This window comes from Musca vetustissima, unplaced genomic scaffold (genome assembly GCF_032173495.1).
Source record: "Musca vetustissima isolate MV318-11 ecotype Yass unplaced genomic scaffold, APGP_CSIRO_Mvet_v1 utg2323, whole genome shotgun sequence".
NCBI lineage: Eukaryota > Metazoa > Arthropoda > Insecta > Diptera > Muscidae > Musca > Musca vetustissima.
Window position 1 is genome coordinate 35,552 of NW_026878725.1, and position 17,661 is coordinate 53,212.

The 17,661-nt window shown below is 33.8% G+C and overlaps 3 protein-coding genes and 1 long non-coding RNA gene across 4 annotated transcripts; 3 read left to right on the top strand and 1 right to left on the bottom strand.

The window, feature by feature from the left end:
• Positions 1 to 4,488: 4,488 nt before the first annotated feature.
• Positions 4,489 to 5,102, top strand: LOC133323482 (cardioactive peptide-like). The gene is made up of 3 exons (XM_061532405.1): positions 4,489 to 4,575; positions 4,648 to 4,711; positions 4,783 to 5,102. The coding sequence occupies exons 1-3, from the start codon at positions 4,489 to 4,491 to the stop codon at positions 5,100 to 5,102; spliced, it is 471 nt and encodes a 156-aa protein (XP_061388389.1).
• Positions 5,103 to 6,231: 1,129 nt separating this feature from the next.
• On the bottom strand, positions 6,232 to 7,967 carry LOC133323483 (ficolin-2-like). Its single transcript, XM_061532406.1, has 5 exons — positions 7,941 to 7,967; positions 7,798 to 7,877; positions 7,704 to 7,717; positions 7,599 to 7,644; positions 6,232 to 6,772 (listed from the first exon to the last, which is right to left on the bottom strand). The coding sequence occupies exons 1-5, from the start codon at positions 7,965 to 7,967 to the stop codon at positions 6,232 to 6,234; spliced, it is 708 nt and encodes a 235-aa protein (XP_061388390.1).
• Positions 7,968 to 15,391: 7,424 nt separating this feature from the next.
• On the top strand, positions 15,392 to 17,039 carry LOC133323484 (fibroleukin-like; the record flags this gene model as incomplete). The annotated part of the gene is made up of 5 exons (XM_061532407.1): positions 15,392 to 15,418; positions 15,480 to 15,559; positions 15,634 to 15,647; positions 15,727 to 15,772; positions 16,607 to 17,039. Coding segments are annotated over exons 1-5 (600 nt in total), but the record flags the coding sequence as incomplete, so codon positions are not given.
• A 1-nt stretch (position 17,040) lies between these two features.
• LOC133323491 (uncharacterized) lies at positions 17,041 to 17,328 on the top strand. The gene is made up of 2 exons (XR_009754085.1): positions 17,041 to 17,149; positions 17,208 to 17,328. It is a non-coding gene; the product is annotated as an uncharacterized LOC133323491 (long non-coding RNA).
• Positions 17,329 to 17,661: the final 333 nt, after the last annotated feature.

The window sequence follows — 17,661 nt, forward strand, 5'->3', positions numbered from 1 at the left end:
TGTTCGGAATAACACCTGAAAAAGGTGTAGTGTGATAATGGTAATTCTAAATTATAATAATATTCAATTACGTACATCAATATATTTGAAATCAATTTGAAGGTTGACACCTCAACTTGGATACTGGAAGAACTTATCTCAACTAGGTCTTTCCGGAGTAAATATGTAACGCATTGAATGCAAATTTTTCACACATTTGACCCGCAAAAGATTGACCGATATTCATTGAAACAATCATGATTATTCATTGACCATATCCCCTCATCAACCTAATGATATCTGATCTTTACAAATAACTACAGTAGATATCGGATACATCAAAAACACCGAGCCTTTATACATCTCCTCAGTATAAATATTGCTTCATAAAAAAAGAAAGTAGTAAATTCGGACTGATACCCTTCGACTATATGATACCCTTCACCACTTTGGGGATATTCTACATATTTATCTTTACAGATGTCGTCTTTTCGAAGGAACATTGACATGAAATTGCACGAACTTTATAAGTAAACCGACTAACATCAATCCTTATACATGTCATTCTGCAATCTATTCCATACTGTAAATAGGTCACCCATTGATTATTTGGTTTACAATGAACACGAATAGGTCGATATTATATATGGAAGCTATGATATATTTAAATCTGAACCGATTTCGAGGAAACTTGCCCGAGATTAATTTATATTAATTTCAGTACGTTTTGTCAATCGACCTAGCTATGGGTCTTTAGTACAACATTAACTTAAAATCGGACTAAAGTATATATAGGAACTATATATAAATCTGAACCAATTTAAAGAAAATTTGACTCACGAAAGGTTATAGTAACTTCAATACATTGTCCAAAATTCCGTGCGGATCGGCCAATCTTTGGTTCTTCAGTGTCCCATTTACCTTAAATGGGACGAAAATATATATGGGAGCTATATCTAAATCTGGACCGATTTTCCCGAAATTTACCACACATCATTCTAGACTTAATTCAGTACGCTGTGCCAAATTGCATGCAAATCGAAAGGTATATAGGGACTTTGGTGCACCATTTACATAAAATCGTACTTAGGTACAGAATGATGTACCTAATTCAGTACTCTATGCCAAATTTCGTGAAAATCGAAATATATAGAGGGACTTTGGTGCCCCATTTACCTTAAATCGGACGAAAATATATATAGGAGCTATATCTAAATCTGAACCGATTTTTCCCAATTTCAATAGGGTTCGTCCTTGGGCCAAATAAGTGACTTGTGCCAAATTTCATCCAAATCGGATCATAAATGCGACCTGTACTTTGTTTACAATTTAACATCTACAGATGGACAGACGGACGGACATGCATAAGTCGACTCAGAAAGTGATTCTATGCATAAATCCTCATAAAGTATGTTAACCCAGTAAAAAGTTCTAATGGAAAATGGGGGAAATCCATTATTTTATTTAACATGCTTTGGAATGTCCTATTTGGCCCCAAAATACACCGATTTGTTGACAATTTAAAGGTAACTTCATAATGCCTCTCTCATAGAAGTCCTGCTCTCTATTCGCAAAAATCTCTAGTAGTATGTACGCTTATAAGAAACAACTTTCTTATATCCGATAATTCCATATAAGAAAAAAACGCATATAAGAAAAAAATCTCCGGTATTTTTTGAGTTTCTTATATCCGATATCTGCTGTATAGGATCAGAACCAAATCCAACATTCAAAATTTTATGACAATTTCATAATTTCGATACAGCTAAAATTTGGGTCAAAGACGGTTATTTCTTGACCTTACAAACTCTTGGTGTCGTACCCTCACAACATATATGTATATTTGTAGGGCTTACTCTGGGTGACACATATTCTGGAGCAATCATTTTGAATTTTGTGCTCTGAGTGGGTACTTTTCAGCATTAGTCCAAGCTTACGCCTGACATATTGAAAATCTAATTTATAATATAAAAAAAAAACAAATTATTATAGGCTATTGAACCAATATATCGGTACAGCCCGATTTGATATAACTTTTTTCTCGTGATATAACTTCAAATGTTTTAAGAATCTGATAAACGTATACATACATATATTTTTAAAAAATTTCAAAATGTCAACATTTAGCCGGCAATATTTTTTTCTTTGAATTTCTTTGAAATAATTAAACCTGATAAAAAAGTCCTTATATCAATTTTTTATTTCTATTGACTATTAATTTATTTTTTATTTGAAATGTTTTATTCTTCTCTGTTTTTTGAAATTTATGCGTTATGCAAAGTTTATTTGTTCAAGGTTCACTCTTTTTATTTCGAATTTGTCACCTTTCGCAATGCTCTTAAGTACTTTTGTTTTAAGTACAAAAATAGATTTGCCACTTCGAGTTTATGCGTTGCACTGCATTTTCAGAATTTTTTTCTGTATTTTTCTAAGAATCCTTTTTATTTGTAATTTTGTATTTGATTTTACTCACATTTTAATTTAATTTTATTAATTTTTTGTATTAATTTGGATAATTTTTAAAATTTGTATTTATTTAAAATTTATATTCCAAATTGGATATCTTTTTTCCTCACTTGCTATGTCTAAGTCTACACAGGCTATAGATTCAAAGCCAAAAATATATTTTTTTTCTATTTCACTTTATTTTCCACCAATTCAAACTTTCCGCGTTTCAACTGCAAATGCTACCGTTCGCCTTGAGAGCACTTTCGAAATTGCCACAGGCTGCTAGCCGATGCTCATCAGCCGATATTCAAAAGAAAAACCAACGATTTTTCTTCTTAGAATTTTTCCATTCGGCTCTTCTCTGCTCTCATTTTTCGAAAACGCAGCAATTTTCAAATTTTGTTTTCCTCTTTTATTATTCCGCTCTGTCTCTCGCTCACAAATTTTTGATGATTAGGATTTTTAAAAATAGCCACAATATTTTGCCGGCATATGAACATCCGTGGACATGGCACATTACAAGCGTTTGGATCTGTAATTTCCTGATCAAAAGATAGTGAAAAATCTGCCCTAGAGAGGAGAGTGAGAATAGATTGTTTTACTTTGAATGTTCTCTCCCAATTTTAGGTTAGGGACTTCTGTATGGTTTTTTTTTTTTTTTTTTTTTTTTGAAGTTTTGTAGTCGCACGCGTGGGATTTTACAGTGGGGGAAATTCGGAATTTCGATATGATTAAGAACAATGGAAATTGTCAATGAGGTGGTTTTTTGCGTATAGGAAAAAAATTACCGAACCCCCCATTTATGTGAGGTGGGTTTTCCGTATAGGAAAAAAGGGGGTTCTTTTTTGGGTGAGGTGGTTTTTTCCGTATAGGAAAAACATTGCCAAACCCCCTTTTGGTTGAGGTTGGTTTTTCCGTATAGAAAAACATTGCCGCACCCCCTTTTGGGTGAGGTTGGTTTTTCCGTATAGGAAAAACATTTCCGAACCCCCTTTTGGGTGATTTGGTTTTTTTCGTATAGAAAAAATTTCCGAACCCTAGGTGAGGTGGTTTTTTCGTATAGAAAAAATTTCCGAATCCTAGGTGAGGTGGTTTTTTCGTATAGAAAAAATTTCCGAACCCTAGGTGAGGTGGTTTTTTGTATAGAAAAAATTACCGAACCCTAGGTGAGGGGGTTTTTTCGTATAGAAAAAATTTCCGAATCCTAGGTGAGGTGGTTTTTTCGTATAGAAAAAATTTCCGAACCCTAGTGAGGGGGTTTTTTCCGCATAGAAAAATTTACAGAACCCTATGTGAGCCTCCGAAATTTAGAAAAAATCTCCAAGCTTCGACTAAGTATACATTTTTTATAGAAAATATTTTGAGCTTCGTTGTGGTCCTTTTTCGTGTAGAACAAATTGCTGTGCCCGGTTTTTGTATTGAAAAAATCCGAAGCTCAATAAATTTTATAAAATATACAAAAAGTCTCTTCTTCTCCATATTTTTTAATTAAAAAAATCTTCCAACTTTAAGAATGGAAGAATGACTTTTTGTGACTTTAAAGCCATTCTCGACACAATTTGACCTATGATAAGAAATATCCTATTAATAATACAGGACATTAACAGGAACACCAACTCAACATACATTGTGTTATGCTGCTAGGAGGGGGGCAAGATTATTGGCTATGTGTGTGCGCTGCAAATCCAGTCGACGGAGAAATGCGAAAACGTGTGGAAAAAAACACAAAAATCAATTACCACCAACCAAAATGACCACCAAAACACTTTAAACGCACGGCGGGAGATTGACCGCAGCATCAAGGCGATTTTGGACAAACCATTTATACAGCTGTGCTGTGGGAAAAGGTCAGTGCGTTTAGCAGAGTAGCAGCAGCAGGAAAGGACCTGCAAGCGATTTCTTGAAACAATAAGATGCAGTGATTTTTTGAAATTACACTTAAACGACGTTTGGACGTTGTTGTGAACGGTGGTTCGGTCTTATCGCTGGATATTTGGAAACCAGAATTGGAAAAAAAAAAATACTGTTGAGCCTGAATTTTTGGAAAAAACAAAGTTTACAATGTCATTAAATGCAGTTTTATTTATGGGCCTTTTAACCCTGCATCTGTGGTTCGATGTCTCTCAGGCTGAGGTGAATGCAAACAATGTAAGTTCAGGTTCCGTGAAACCTAATATTTTTTTACTAAAAACTTAAAATCTTTCTCCTGAATTCCTGCAGCACAAGCTGAGCGGTATCATCCAATGGAAATATGAGAAACGACCATTCTGCAATGCTTTTACGGGTAAGTTCCCCACAATGACCCTCAAAAATCGTTTTTGTTTTTCTTTCTCCCTCTTCCAATTTTCGTTTTAGGTTGTGGCAAAAAACGCACCTCCTCCCATCCACCCTCGTATCCGGTTATCAAACGCAACGATATCGAAGATAAAAGTACCTACAGCAATGATTACATGTCCGAGGGCCTATCCGATTTAATCGACATAAATGCCGAACCGGCTGTGGAAAATGTCCAAAAACAAATCATGTCTCAGGCCAAAATCTATGAGGCCATTAAGGAGGCCAGCAAAGAGATATTCCGTCAGAAAAATCGCCAACGTCAGCAGCAGCAAATGCAAGAGGCTAACCGTTTAATGGGCCAGGATTCGGAAAAATTGGATGAAAACGAAAACCTTTAGGATTTTCGTTAACTAAATTCGATGGGTGATTAGACGCAAAAAAATAAATTATTTTTCGATTAGCTGAGGTACGAGACACACATGGATTTATTTTCAAAAAAAAAAAAATAACCAAAAAAAAAACTTCCCCAAAAAATTGATGAGACAGAGTGGTGTATTTAATTCCGATAATGAAAATAAGCCTGTAAATTATTTATTATGATATTATTGTAAAATAAATTACCAATTGCAAAGTTTGATAAACTTGTTCTAAATGGCATCGTATTAAAAATTTTTCAGTAGGGAATAATTTTACAGATTCGATAAAAAAATATAGATAAAAGATATCGATAAAAAATTATTTACAAAGATCATTTTTTTTTTTTTTTTGTAAAGAACTGTTTCGTTAACAACTTTTCTGTAGAGAAATCTTATCATTAACAATATTTTATAGAGAATTGTTATCGATAATAATTATCTATTAGTTATGGCTAGCGATAACATTCAATAATTTTTTTCTAAGCAAAGAAGTTAAAAAAGTTTCTTTAACAAAAATTCAATAATGATTTTATTATGAAGACAATGTATCGATAACAAATTTTCTATAACAAAAAGATTCCATAACCACTTTTTTGTAACGAAAAGTTATCGATAATAAACTTCCTATAACGAAAAGTTGTCGATAACGAGTATTTTTGCAATTTTTGTTTTGTAGAGAAACGTTGTCGACAATAACTTTTTTTGTAGAGAAAAGTTATCGATAACAACTTTCGTGTAGAGAAAAGTTATCGATAATAACTTTCGATATCGATAATAATTTTTTTTGTAGAGAAAATTATCGATAACAATTTTTTTGTAGAGAAAACTTGTCGTTAACTTCTTTTTATAGAGAAAATTTATCGATAACAACTCCTCTCTATAGAAGAGAGTTCTCAACAACAACATTTCCCACAAGAGAAATGTTGTTGTTGTTGCCGTTTACGGCGTATCATCATTTTCACATAGGTCAACGAATTGTAATATCCCGAAAACGAAGACCAGTTCACACCTTTGCCAAAGCTCTTGTCGCCATAATGACCATTTAAATTGCTGCAAAAAAAATCGAATTTCAATAAAAATATTTGAATTATCGAAAACATTCCCACTAACCTTAAATGACACTGGCGATCCACCATGCGCCCTTATAAGAAACTGCACAATTTTTCTCCGCATATAAATCATTGTCCTCATCTTTGGTAGTGAATTCCATACCGACGTGAGATCTCAGCGAATCCCCCGCTGTACCCGTATACTGCCCCGTTCGTATTAGTTTATAATTCTCTTCTTCATTGGCAATTTTGAAGCTAGCGTATTTGGCATAACCCTTAGCTTCGTTGGTACCATTTACCATGAGTATCAACAGTTCCTGGGGTCCTTGATAATTGGTCAGGGCAAACAGCTTATCCAGCCCTATGAAAAATTCTCCATCCACCTCGCCAAAACCCATCTTATATTCGTCCCATGTGCGATAGAAATCACATGAACCATCCTCACGTCTTTGAATAACCGTCCAGTCGCCGCCCTCGGTATGGGCATCACATTCGACAAGGAAACTTTCGTTACTGAACTGCGGGATATAAATATAATAGTAGCCACTGCGTTGGGTGCAGGCCGTTATTTCAGCACAACTAGAATACGGACCTTGGGCGCGGCTGAAGGAAAAAAAAAATTATATATATAAGAAAGTCTGAAACTTATTATAGACAATTGGTTTGTTCCTGTGCTGAAAGAATCTCCGAGTTTGTACTATTTTTTTCGATATCATAAAGTGATCCTGAAATAATCGTAAATATTATAGATTTCTCATTTGTAAATTAGTAGAGTTTCACAGACTCTTAAGTATAGGAACAAACCAAAAAATTTGTCAATAAAACCAATTTTATCGGTTAAGATCTTCACAAAAAAAAAAAATATATATATATATATATCGATAGCAAAATATATTATGGATTTTTTAATTGATAACTTTTCTTTGTAGAAACGTTATTATCGAAAAGTTTACTCTATAAAGTTGATGTTATCGAAAACCTTTTTCTAGGTAGCAGTTGTTTTCGGCAACTTTTCTCAATAAAAATTATATTAACGATAACTTTTTTCAGTAGAAATATATTATCGACAACTTTTCTCTGCAGAAATGTTACTATCGATAACTTTTCCTTATAGAATAGTTGTAATCAATAAATATTTACTGTAAAAGAGCTGTTATCGATTACTTTTATCTTTCGTTTTTATAAGTTTCCTGTAGGGAAAAGTTGTTATCGATAACACAATGTAGAAGTACACAAAATGTAAAGTGGGAAACACATTCGAGGATTGAGGTCATGTCTGGCCTGTTAAGTTGGCTTTGTATTAAATGTCAATTTTTAAAACTCGATTTTGACCGCCGTTCCACTTTATTCATTTACAATAAAATAATCCAACTTAACAGCCAAGCTTGAAGTCCTCTTATGTGTTTCCCACATAATACTATTTACTTACCACTCACCGGACAAATTATCAACACGAATATCAAACATTGGTAAATCTATGGAAATATATCGAATGATTATTATCTATTATTATCGGGTTTTACACCTTACATACCTTTCGTATTTTTTCTAGTGGGGAACAATAAAATTAAAATCCAGTTAATTTTTTAATTTAAATTCAGAATTAATTTAAAAAAAAATAATAATACCTCGACTGCATATTTTCAGTGGAATCTTTTATATCATCTACATCGTTGATATGTTTTAGTGTTTCCCCATCCGCATGTCCCTAAAAGGAATATCAGATTCTCAAATAAAATATTTAAAAAAATAAATTCGATTTTAATCTTACATTTCCCATATTATCCTCACGACACATTGCAATTACCGCCACAATGCAATTTATTGCAAAGAGGATTCGAAATAAACAATTTTGATTCAGCATTTTTTAAAGTAAGGATTTTACCACTTCGAATTAAAATAATGAACTGTCTATTTATTTACGAAATATTCGAATTTATATTGTTTCGGACTTTACTTTATCAACATGGAATGATGTTTCTTCGTACGGGTAATTAATATTCTCATTAAGGCTTTCCCAATATTGTGGGTTTTTTTGATCTCATTTATGTATTATCTGCGGTAGCATCGTTCTTTCTTATAATCTATACCACACCAAAGCAGAAACGTGGAAAGAAATGGGAGAAAGCAGGTAAGCGCCTTAATAATTTTTGTTATAGAATGTTTTAATATATATAGATAAGTTGTTATCGATAAATGTTCTCTTTAAAAAATTGTTATCGCCAATTTTCACTGTAGAAAAAAATTGTAAGTGATTATTTATACTCTTTCGAGTCGAGCTTGATGATCTAAGTTTTGCAATGAAAAGGAAAGCCAGGAGAAGAACCTACGTACCCAACATTATGCGACGCGTTTCGCCGTTGGTTAAGCGGCTCATCAGGCATATTGGCCTATGTGGCTTTACAAAGGTCGTACGTTGATAACTTGTATTTATTCCGCCCTGATGCGAAACTTACATATGTGAATTAAATTCAAATTTGTCAAAGTTCGACATTTGTCTTCATTCTAGGAACAGTCCTTTTCTAAGCAGATTTTTGTTGTAGCGATGGATAATTAATCCACACACCTACAATTTCTTCCATGGTATCCACATGTTTTTGAACAACCGTTTTGGATGTGTGTTGATGGCTCAGAACGTTAAGTGGTCTGGCAACATTTGTGTTGCTCCGAGGACCTAGGTTCGAGCCCTAGCCGTGCTCAGCTGAAATTAATTTTTGTTATTTGAATTTTGCCTTGTAAGGGCAGTGATCATTTCAAAGTAATTTTAAGTGATTATTTATACTCTTTCGAGTCGAGCTTGAAAAATATTATCGGTAAATTTTATTTATAGATAAGCTGTTATCGACTTTTCGTTATAGAAAAGATGTTACCGACAACTTTTGTCTAAAGAAAATATGTTATAGAAAATATGTTATCGACAACTTTTCGTTATAGAAAACATGATATCGACAACTTTTCCTTATAGAAAATTTGTTATCGACAGCTTTTCGTTATAGAAAAGTCGTTATCGTTAATATTTTGAAAAGTTATTATCGGCAACTTCTTGTAATAGAAAAGTTGTTATTGAAAACTGTTCGTTATAGAAAATTTGTTATCGATATTTTTTCTTTATTGAACATTTGTTATCGACAACTTGTTATTATATACATATTGTTATCGACAAATTTTCGTTATGGAAAATATGTTATCGAAAACTTTTCGCTATAAAAATGTTTTTATCGATAATTTTTCATTATTAAAAAAATTGTTATCGGCAACTTTTTGTTATAGAAAAGTCGTTGTCGACTACTTTTTGTGATACAAATGTTGTTATAAGAAGTTTTTCTACATAGAAACATTGTCATCGATAAGTTTCTTAATAAAACAGCATGGTATAATAATAGAAGGTAACAGCAAGTGTTATTGTACAACAATCGATACAACAACCACATGGAAATTTGTTGTTGTAAGTTCCAAACTTTAGTAGATTTTATAATGTAACACAGCGATTGGGCGACGAGACAGTTGCAGATTTCAAATGCGAAACAACGCAGCAACAATTTGTGGACAAAACTGGCCGATTTTCAAATGGATTATATTTTTTTATATAAAATGTGAAACTAACTATGTGTGCATATTTACAGGTGATAATCCTAACCGATGGACTCAGCCAATTTGGTGTTGATAACCACCTTGTCCAAGCAATTTCAAAGAAGCGGCTACTTTTATTGGAGTTGGAATTGCTGTGGATCTACGAGGTCGTTTTTAATAATTAAAGCATCTTTATTGAGACGAAAATTTTGTATAAATCTATAAAAAATAAATATTTGAAAACGTTTGTCACATTATTCGTACTTCTATTATCATACTAGTGGTCACTTTGGGAGAATATATTTGATCGATCTCTTATTTTTTTTTTAATTCGTTCCTCATTCTCATTCTAACCATAACGCCACCGAATCCATAATTATTTTTTTAAAGCACTCGTACCGCACAAAAATATGTTTTTATTTACATTTTTTTGACGTTTCCTTTTGCCATTCTTCGTTTTTTGTTTACTTTGCGGTGACGTTGTTGCCTTATTTTCGATTTAGTTTGCATTTGCGTTAGTGACACAGTGTACCAAATTGGTGACACAGTGTACCTAGTTACCACCCAAGCATAATCCATTTGTTCCCAAGGGGATAACAAATTTGTACAGGCCGATTCCAGCGCTCACAACTTCCCTACGATCCATGCGGTATCCTTATTACGAACTAGATAGACGAGTCTGATTTTCCATCAACGAATAAATCTCTCGAGTCATTGCTAGATGCTCTAGTTTTTCTCTCCTTCCCTATTCGTCTTGGCAAATCATGGCCATTTTGACCATATTTCTATCCTTACCACCGTATAAAGATCCAGCGATTTCGTCGGCGTTGGGCGTATAATTATGAAGCCAACTGGTGCGGCTTCACAAAATTCATTGAAGATTCTCCTTAAGTTCTTTGCCGCAACCAAAAAGGCCTAGAAAAAAATTTCGTGAAATTTGTGTAACAAGCGATACAGGACCTCCACAGCTAACGATCGAATTCTGGAGCTAAGCACTAAAATAATACGAAAATTCTTCAGTATAGAGGCTAGAACTGGGCAATCTTGTTTCGGAAGTGACTTGCACGATAGTGAATTCGGCCAAGATATTGATGAACAATTGGATCAAATGGAAGTGGGTGAACACAAACAAAAAGGAACGATTGGACCAAAAGAAATTAAAGAACCGGACATAGTAACCATCGTTTCTTTGGCGGAATAATCCCTTTGTGTAATCTGCTCTTTCTGCTATTTCATTCAATGACATTCAGAATTCAAATGCGGAAAAAAATGTGGTACAGATCTAACGCCAATTCGTCGACCACCCAAATTCGCAGAACATAATCAATCGATCAGATTTCTGGAGGTGCAAGATTCGGAAACGAGATTTGCAGTCCCTAAAATTCACATCCAATAAAGTAGAGGCAGCAAGAAGGAGTGACGGAAGCAATACGAAAATATATGAACGTAAGAAACGGTTCTTTTTCCTAGTACCTATCTTTCTTTTTACAGAATCAACGGAACTATTCTGTAAAAAGAAAGATAGGTACTAGGATAATACTTCGATAATACATTTTCGCAGAAAAGTATAAAAACGAGCCGATATCCGAAGTTCAAGGTATTTGAAACAAGACTTACATCCACTAAAATGCATATCGGGTGACGTAGAGGCAATTACCTCCACAGCTAAACCATCCAACAAAGTCCTTAATCCAGATGTCACTTCAATGTTCAAGTTAAAGAAGATTGGTGTAAAACGGGTGCGTTATCTGACCAAGATCCAGGAATTATGTGTTTTGGAAGAAATAACATCCAACATTATGAATGACCTTAATCAGCGATGACCGTCTGAACAGATCATTGTACCAGCCTTTGATCTATTCATAGCTTTCGATACGGCCGAACATACTATGGGGGTATGCGGCATCAAGAATTCTACCCTTGCGAATGATTCAATGTTGACATGCCTTAAAGGACGGCAAACTTCGTGGCCAAAATATTGCTAAATCAAAATACGAGTCCCGCAAGGGGTGTCCTAGCTCCCATTTTGTTCATCGTGTACCTTGAGAAACCCCGCATTCCTTCTCGGGATGTTTTCGTGGTGTCGTCTTACAATGATTGTACCATAATTTCTTCAAGCGTAATCGCGAAAATTTTCAAATATTTAGCCACCATCAATAACTACTTTCGGAAATGCAGTCTTCAAGTATCCACGCCAAAGTCAATCGTGTCCTCGAAGAATTTACATTTCAGTCGAAGGTAGGAGTTACCTCAACGTCCATTAATTTTTCTAAGTGAGTGGGTGAATGACTGACTGACTGACTGAGAGATCATCGCCCAGACGAAACGGCTAAAGCTAGAAGCCTGAAATATTTAGTGTGGGTTGTTGTTGGTGTGTAGGCGTGAGATAAGGCTGGGTTTTTGGTAATTCGAACTAGAAGGGTACGAAAAGTACTAAAATGTACCAAATATGGTACCCTTTGTATTAGGCGAACGCGAAGAGCTAGAATTCTGAAATTTGGAATGTTGGTCACTGATGGAAAGTTAGAAAGATGTACCAAAGGGTTTTTGGAAATTCGACCTAAAAGTGTACGAAAAGTACTAAACTTTACTAAATTTAGTTCTAATTGTATATGTATTGAACATATATAGCTAGAATCTTGAAATTTTAGTCTTGATTTAGATTAGGCGAGTTTACTTGCGGCAAGTCTTTGTTTGTAGGAGAGAGGGGCAAGGGGAATAGAAATGAAAAAAAAATTGCTCGTACCGACAATTTTCTGGCAATTCGTTTTGTGTATTTCGTATTTGTTGACATTTTATATAGTTTTGAATGTGAAAACACAACAAATAGAAAAATATTTTGGAAACCGAATTGCCTTGTATAAACGCATGAAGCAAGTTCAAAAGAGAACGACAAGAATTGCCGCAAGTAAACTCGTCTAATCTAAATCAAGACTTATATAGAATACAGGTTGGTACTAAATTTGGTACTATTTGCATTTAGTTAAGTGTATTGGGATGGAATGCTGAAAATAGGAATTCGGATTACTATTGGAGTACATGATTGAGGTAGCAATAAAAAATCGTACTTATGTGTACGAAAAGTACTAAATGGTACTAAATTTTGTGCAAGTTGGATTTAGGTGAACGGAAAGAGCTGGAGTCTTCAAATTGAGAATTAAAATGGCTGTTGGAGTGTAGGATTGAGGTAGTTTAAAAAATGTGTACTTACTGGTACGAAAAGTTCTATATGGTACTAAATTTAGTACAATTTGGATTTTGCTTGAAAGGATAGAGCTAAAAACCTGAAATTTGGAATTAAGATTACTGTTGAAGATTGAGCTATAGACACCTTTGGAAATTCGTATTTAAGTGTACGAAAAGTACTAAACGGCACTAAATTTGGTACAATTTGGATTTGGGTGAACGGAGAGATCTAGAAACCTAAAATTTGGAATAGCAACCGTTATTCCAAATTTTAGGATATAGAATTAATATAGAATGGAATATAGAATTAAGATATGGAAGCATATTACTTATGTGTACTAAATGGTACTATATTTTGTACAACTTGATTATGTGTGAACGGATAGAGCTGGAATTTAGAATTTTGGAATTAAAATTTCAGTTGGAGTGTAGGATAGACGTAGTTTGGGAAAAAGTACTAAATGGTACCAAATAGTTTACAAATTGTTTTTGTGTGAGCGGATAGGGCTGATCCTGAAATTATGAATTAAAATTACAGTGGTAGTTTTGAAATTTCGTCATTATGTGTAATAAATGGTACTAAATTTGGAATGAAAATTATTGCAATTTCGTACTTATGAATACGAGAAAAACTATTTGGTACAATTCGTTTTGTGTTAGCAGAATCCAAAAAATTGGAATTAAGAAAGATTGATATATGTCGGTAGTTTTGAAATTTTGTCATTATGTGTACTAAATGGTACTACATTTCGAATGAAAATGGGTAATTATGTGTACTAAGTTAGGTATAATTTAGATTTGAGTGAATGGATAGAGATGGAAAACTTGATTTGAAAATAAATTACTATTAGATTACAGGATTGCGATAGTGTTGGAAATTTGAACTCACAAGTATGAAAAGTACTAAATGGTACTTAATATGGTACAATTTGGATCTATATGAACGGATAGGGCTGGGATCCTGAGATTTATGATTGAAATTAATGTTGGAGCGTGGAATTGAAGACGTTTTGGAAACTCGTACTTATGTCAACGAAAAGTAATAATGGTACTACATGTGGTACAATTTGAATGTTGGTGAACGGATGGAGCTGGAATCCTTAATATGGACTTAAAGTTATTATTGGAGTGCATGACTGAGGTAGTATAGGAAATTCGTACTTATGGGTACGAAAATCATAAAATTTGGTACAATTTGGACTTTGGTTAACGGGTAGAACTCGAATCCAGAAAGTTGCAACATAGGTTACTCTGGGAGTGAATGATTGATATAGGTTTGGAATGTGGGTACAGAATGGTACGAAATCTGGTACAATTTGGTGAATAGACAGAGCTGAAATTTTTAAATTTTGATTTACTATTACTATTTGAAAGCAGGTTTGATGAAAAGACAGAGCTGAAATTTTTAATTTTGGATTTACGATTACCATTTGAAAGCAGGATTGAGGTATTTTGCAGAGTACTAAATTTGAAATAATTTGGTATTTGGTGGAATTAAGATTACTGTTAGAGTGTAGGATTGATGTAGGTTTTTTTACTTATGAGTATGAATCCTGTGATTTGGAATTTAGATAACTCTTGAAGTGTAGTATTGATCTGTGGAGACAACTTTGAAAACTCCAATTTATGTGTACGAATAGTAAGTAGAATTGAAAATGCACTAAATTTGGATTTTGGTAACGGAGAAAGCTGGAAACCTAAAATTTGCAATATAGGTCACTGACGGAGAGTCAGAAGGAAGTACCAATGGGTTTTTGGTACTAAATTCAATGGTGGTGGTGGTACGGAGGTAGACTTGATAATGTGTACATATGTGTTCGAAATGGAACTAAACGTGAAACCTGCACGTAAATATATATAATTGAAATTCTGATCTATTATAAGTCTGTGTAATGGAAATATCAAAGAGATTTCGGAAAATAGTGCTTATGTGCATGAAAATTACTAAATGGTAATAAACATGGTATCAGATGTAGGAATAGAGGTGGAATTGAGAACTGTAGTACAACAAATTATACAGTATTCACGTATTCCCTTTCCGCATACGAAGTAGCGGGCACTTGCTAGTATATTAATATATATCTTTCCACATTATTGCTTTCATATCCTATCGATCTTTTCAGGAAACACCCTCTTCATTGAACGTTTCTGCCTAGGTGTGGTATAGATTATAAGTAAGAACGATGATACCGCAGATAATGTAAAAAAATCCCACAAATTTCCTAATCAGAATAATAATTCCCCATGCCAAAAACCACCATTTGATGTTGATAAAGTAAAGCTTTGCCATATGAGAACCCTTGTACAAAGCAATATAAATACGAATATTTCCTCAACAAAAATCGGCAGTTTATTATTTTACAGGGAAGTGCTGCAACGAATAATTCCTTCAAATAAAAAATGCAAAACCGACATTTTTTATTTCAAATCGTCTTTGCAATAAATTGCGTTGTGGCAGTAATTGCAATGCGTTGTGAGGACAGCGTGGGAAATGTGAGACTTTAATTCAATATTTTTTTAAATATTTTTTTTTAAACCCTAAAATACATTTTAGGTGCATGCGGATTGGGAAACACAAAAACTTATCAAGGATGTAGATGATATTAAAAATACCATCGAAAATATGCAGTTGAGGTATTTATTAACACCACTCTAATTTTTAAGTGGAAATGAACATAATATACTTTTTTTATTTATTGTTATTTTAGAAAAAATGCGAAAGGTATGTAAAGGGTAAATGTTATATACATATGTACACCGAATAATGATAAATAATAATCATATGATATATATCTATGTAGATTTGCCAATGTTTGATATTCGTGTTGATACATTACCTTATAAGTGGTAAGTAAATAGTATTAAGGGGAAAACACATATGAGGACTTCAGGCTTGACCTGTTAAGTTGGCTTATTTTATTGTAAAAGAATGAAGGGAGCGGCGTCCAAAAGTTTGACTCTGATCTGCAAATCACTGCAAATCGAATTCAAGTAGAAATTACCCACTTTGAAAGTTAATCAAGACATCAGCTGCCAACTTAACCTGCCTTAGTGCTTTCGATAACAACTTTTCCCCAGAGAAAAGTTATATATACGAATTTTTCTTAACAAAAAATTAATCCATAACAGCTCTTACAGAAAATATTTATAGATTACAACATAGGGAAAAGTGGTCGAGAGTAAATTTTTATGGAAAAAATGGATCGATACTAACGTTTTTATAAAAATTGGTGTTAATAATTATCGCTAACGTTATCTATACCAATTTTTGGTATCACTTTATCTATTGCGAAATGTTGTCGATATGAGAAATGTTGTTGATAACAACATTTCTCTTGATAAATGTTAACGATAAGATATTATCTGATGATAAAAGTTATCGATTACCCATATTTTACTGCGAGAAACAAAATTTTTCAATAATAACATTTTTGGTCTGTTCCCGTACAGCAAGAATCTACTAGATTTTACTATTTTCTTCGATAACATAAAGGAAATTTCGTTATCGTAGTAAAAAGTTGCAGATTCTTGCAGTACGGGAACATACCATTTATTAGAAACAAGTTGTCCATAACATATGTTTAACGATACCAACTTTATGTGACGGAAATTTATCGATAAAAGTTGTTTTTTTAAAAAAATAATTTTCCGATTATTTAATATAATTTATTATTTCTTTAGCCGCACCCATGGTGCCTATTCCAGCTGTGCTGAAATAACGGCCTGCACCGAACGCAGTGGCTACTATTATGTGCGCATCCCGCAGTTCAGTAACGAAAGTTTTCTCGTCGAATGTGATGCCCATACCGAAGGCGGTGACTGGACGGTTATACAAAGACGTGAGGATGGTTCGGGTGATTTCTATCGGACATGGAACGAATATAAAGTGGGTTTTGGCCAGCTGGATGGAGAATTTTTCATTGGCATGGATAAGCTGTTTGCCTTGACAAATTATCAAGGACCTCAGGAGCTGTTGATACTTATGGTAAATGGTACCAACGAAGCTAAGGGTTATGCCAAATACGATAGCTTCAAAATTGCCAATGAAGTGGAGAAGTACAAACTATTACAGACGGGGCAGTATACGGGTACGGCGGGTGATTCGCTGAAATCACACATTGGAATGAAATTCACTACCAAAGATCAAGACAATGATTTACATGCGGAGGGAAATTGTGCTGTTATTTACATGGGTGCATGGTGGTATTCCAAGTGTCATTCAAGGTGAGTAGGAATATTTCCGAAAATTCAAATATTGTCACTGAAATTAGAGTTTTTTCAGCAATTTAAATGGTCACTATGGCGACAAGAGCTATGCCAAAGGTGTGGACTGGTATTCGTTTTCGGGACATTACAATTCGCTGACCTATGTAAAAATGATGTTACGCCGTAAACGAGGATAAGGCGACATTTACTGGGTTAACCTACTTTAACCTACTTTGGCATATATGCAAAGGAATTGACAATTGAAACCCATTGGGTTAACGAAATCCGGTTAAATGTAAACGTACTATAAATCTGATTTATCTACCACTTTTTCTAATAAAAAATTTCTTATCGATAAGTTTTTCTAATAGGCAAATTGCTATCGATCATAGAGATATCTTTTCCCTATACATATCGATATCTTTTCTCTATACAAATCGATATCTTTTCTCCATACAAAAGTTGTAATCGAATACAGAAAAGTTTTTATCGAAAATTTTTCTCTATGGAAATGTTATTATCCATAATTT

What these genes read in the sequence shown, in the direction of transcription:
- LOC133323483 (XM_061532406.1), bottom strand. Translation starts at nt 7,967, where the DNA reads ATGTGTCGTGAGGATAATATGGGAAAT. An exon ending in GTGAGGATAATATGGGAAAT is followed by an intron (nt 7,878 to 7,940) that starts GTAAGATTAAAA and finishes TATTCCTTTTAG; the next exon opens with GGACATGCGGATGGGGAAAC. An exon ending in GATAATTTGTCCGGTGAGTG is followed by an intron (nt 6,773 to 7,598) that starts GTAAGTAAATAG and finishes TTTTTCCTTCAG; the next exon opens with CCGCGCCCAAGGTCCGTATT.
- LOC133323482 (XM_061532405.1), top strand. Translation starts at nt 4,489, where the DNA reads ATGTCATTAAATGCAGTTTTATTTATGGGCCTTTTAACCCTGCATCTG. An exon ending in CTGAGGTGAATGCAAACAAT is followed by an intron (nt 4,576 to 4,647) that starts GTAAGTTCAGGT and finishes GAATTCCTGCAG; the next exon opens with CACAAGCTGAGCGGTATCAT. An exon ending in ATTCTGCAATGCTTTTACGG is followed by an intron (nt 4,712 to 4,782) that starts GTAAGTTCCCCA and finishes TTTTCGTTTTAG; the next exon opens with GTTGTGGCAAAAAACGCACC.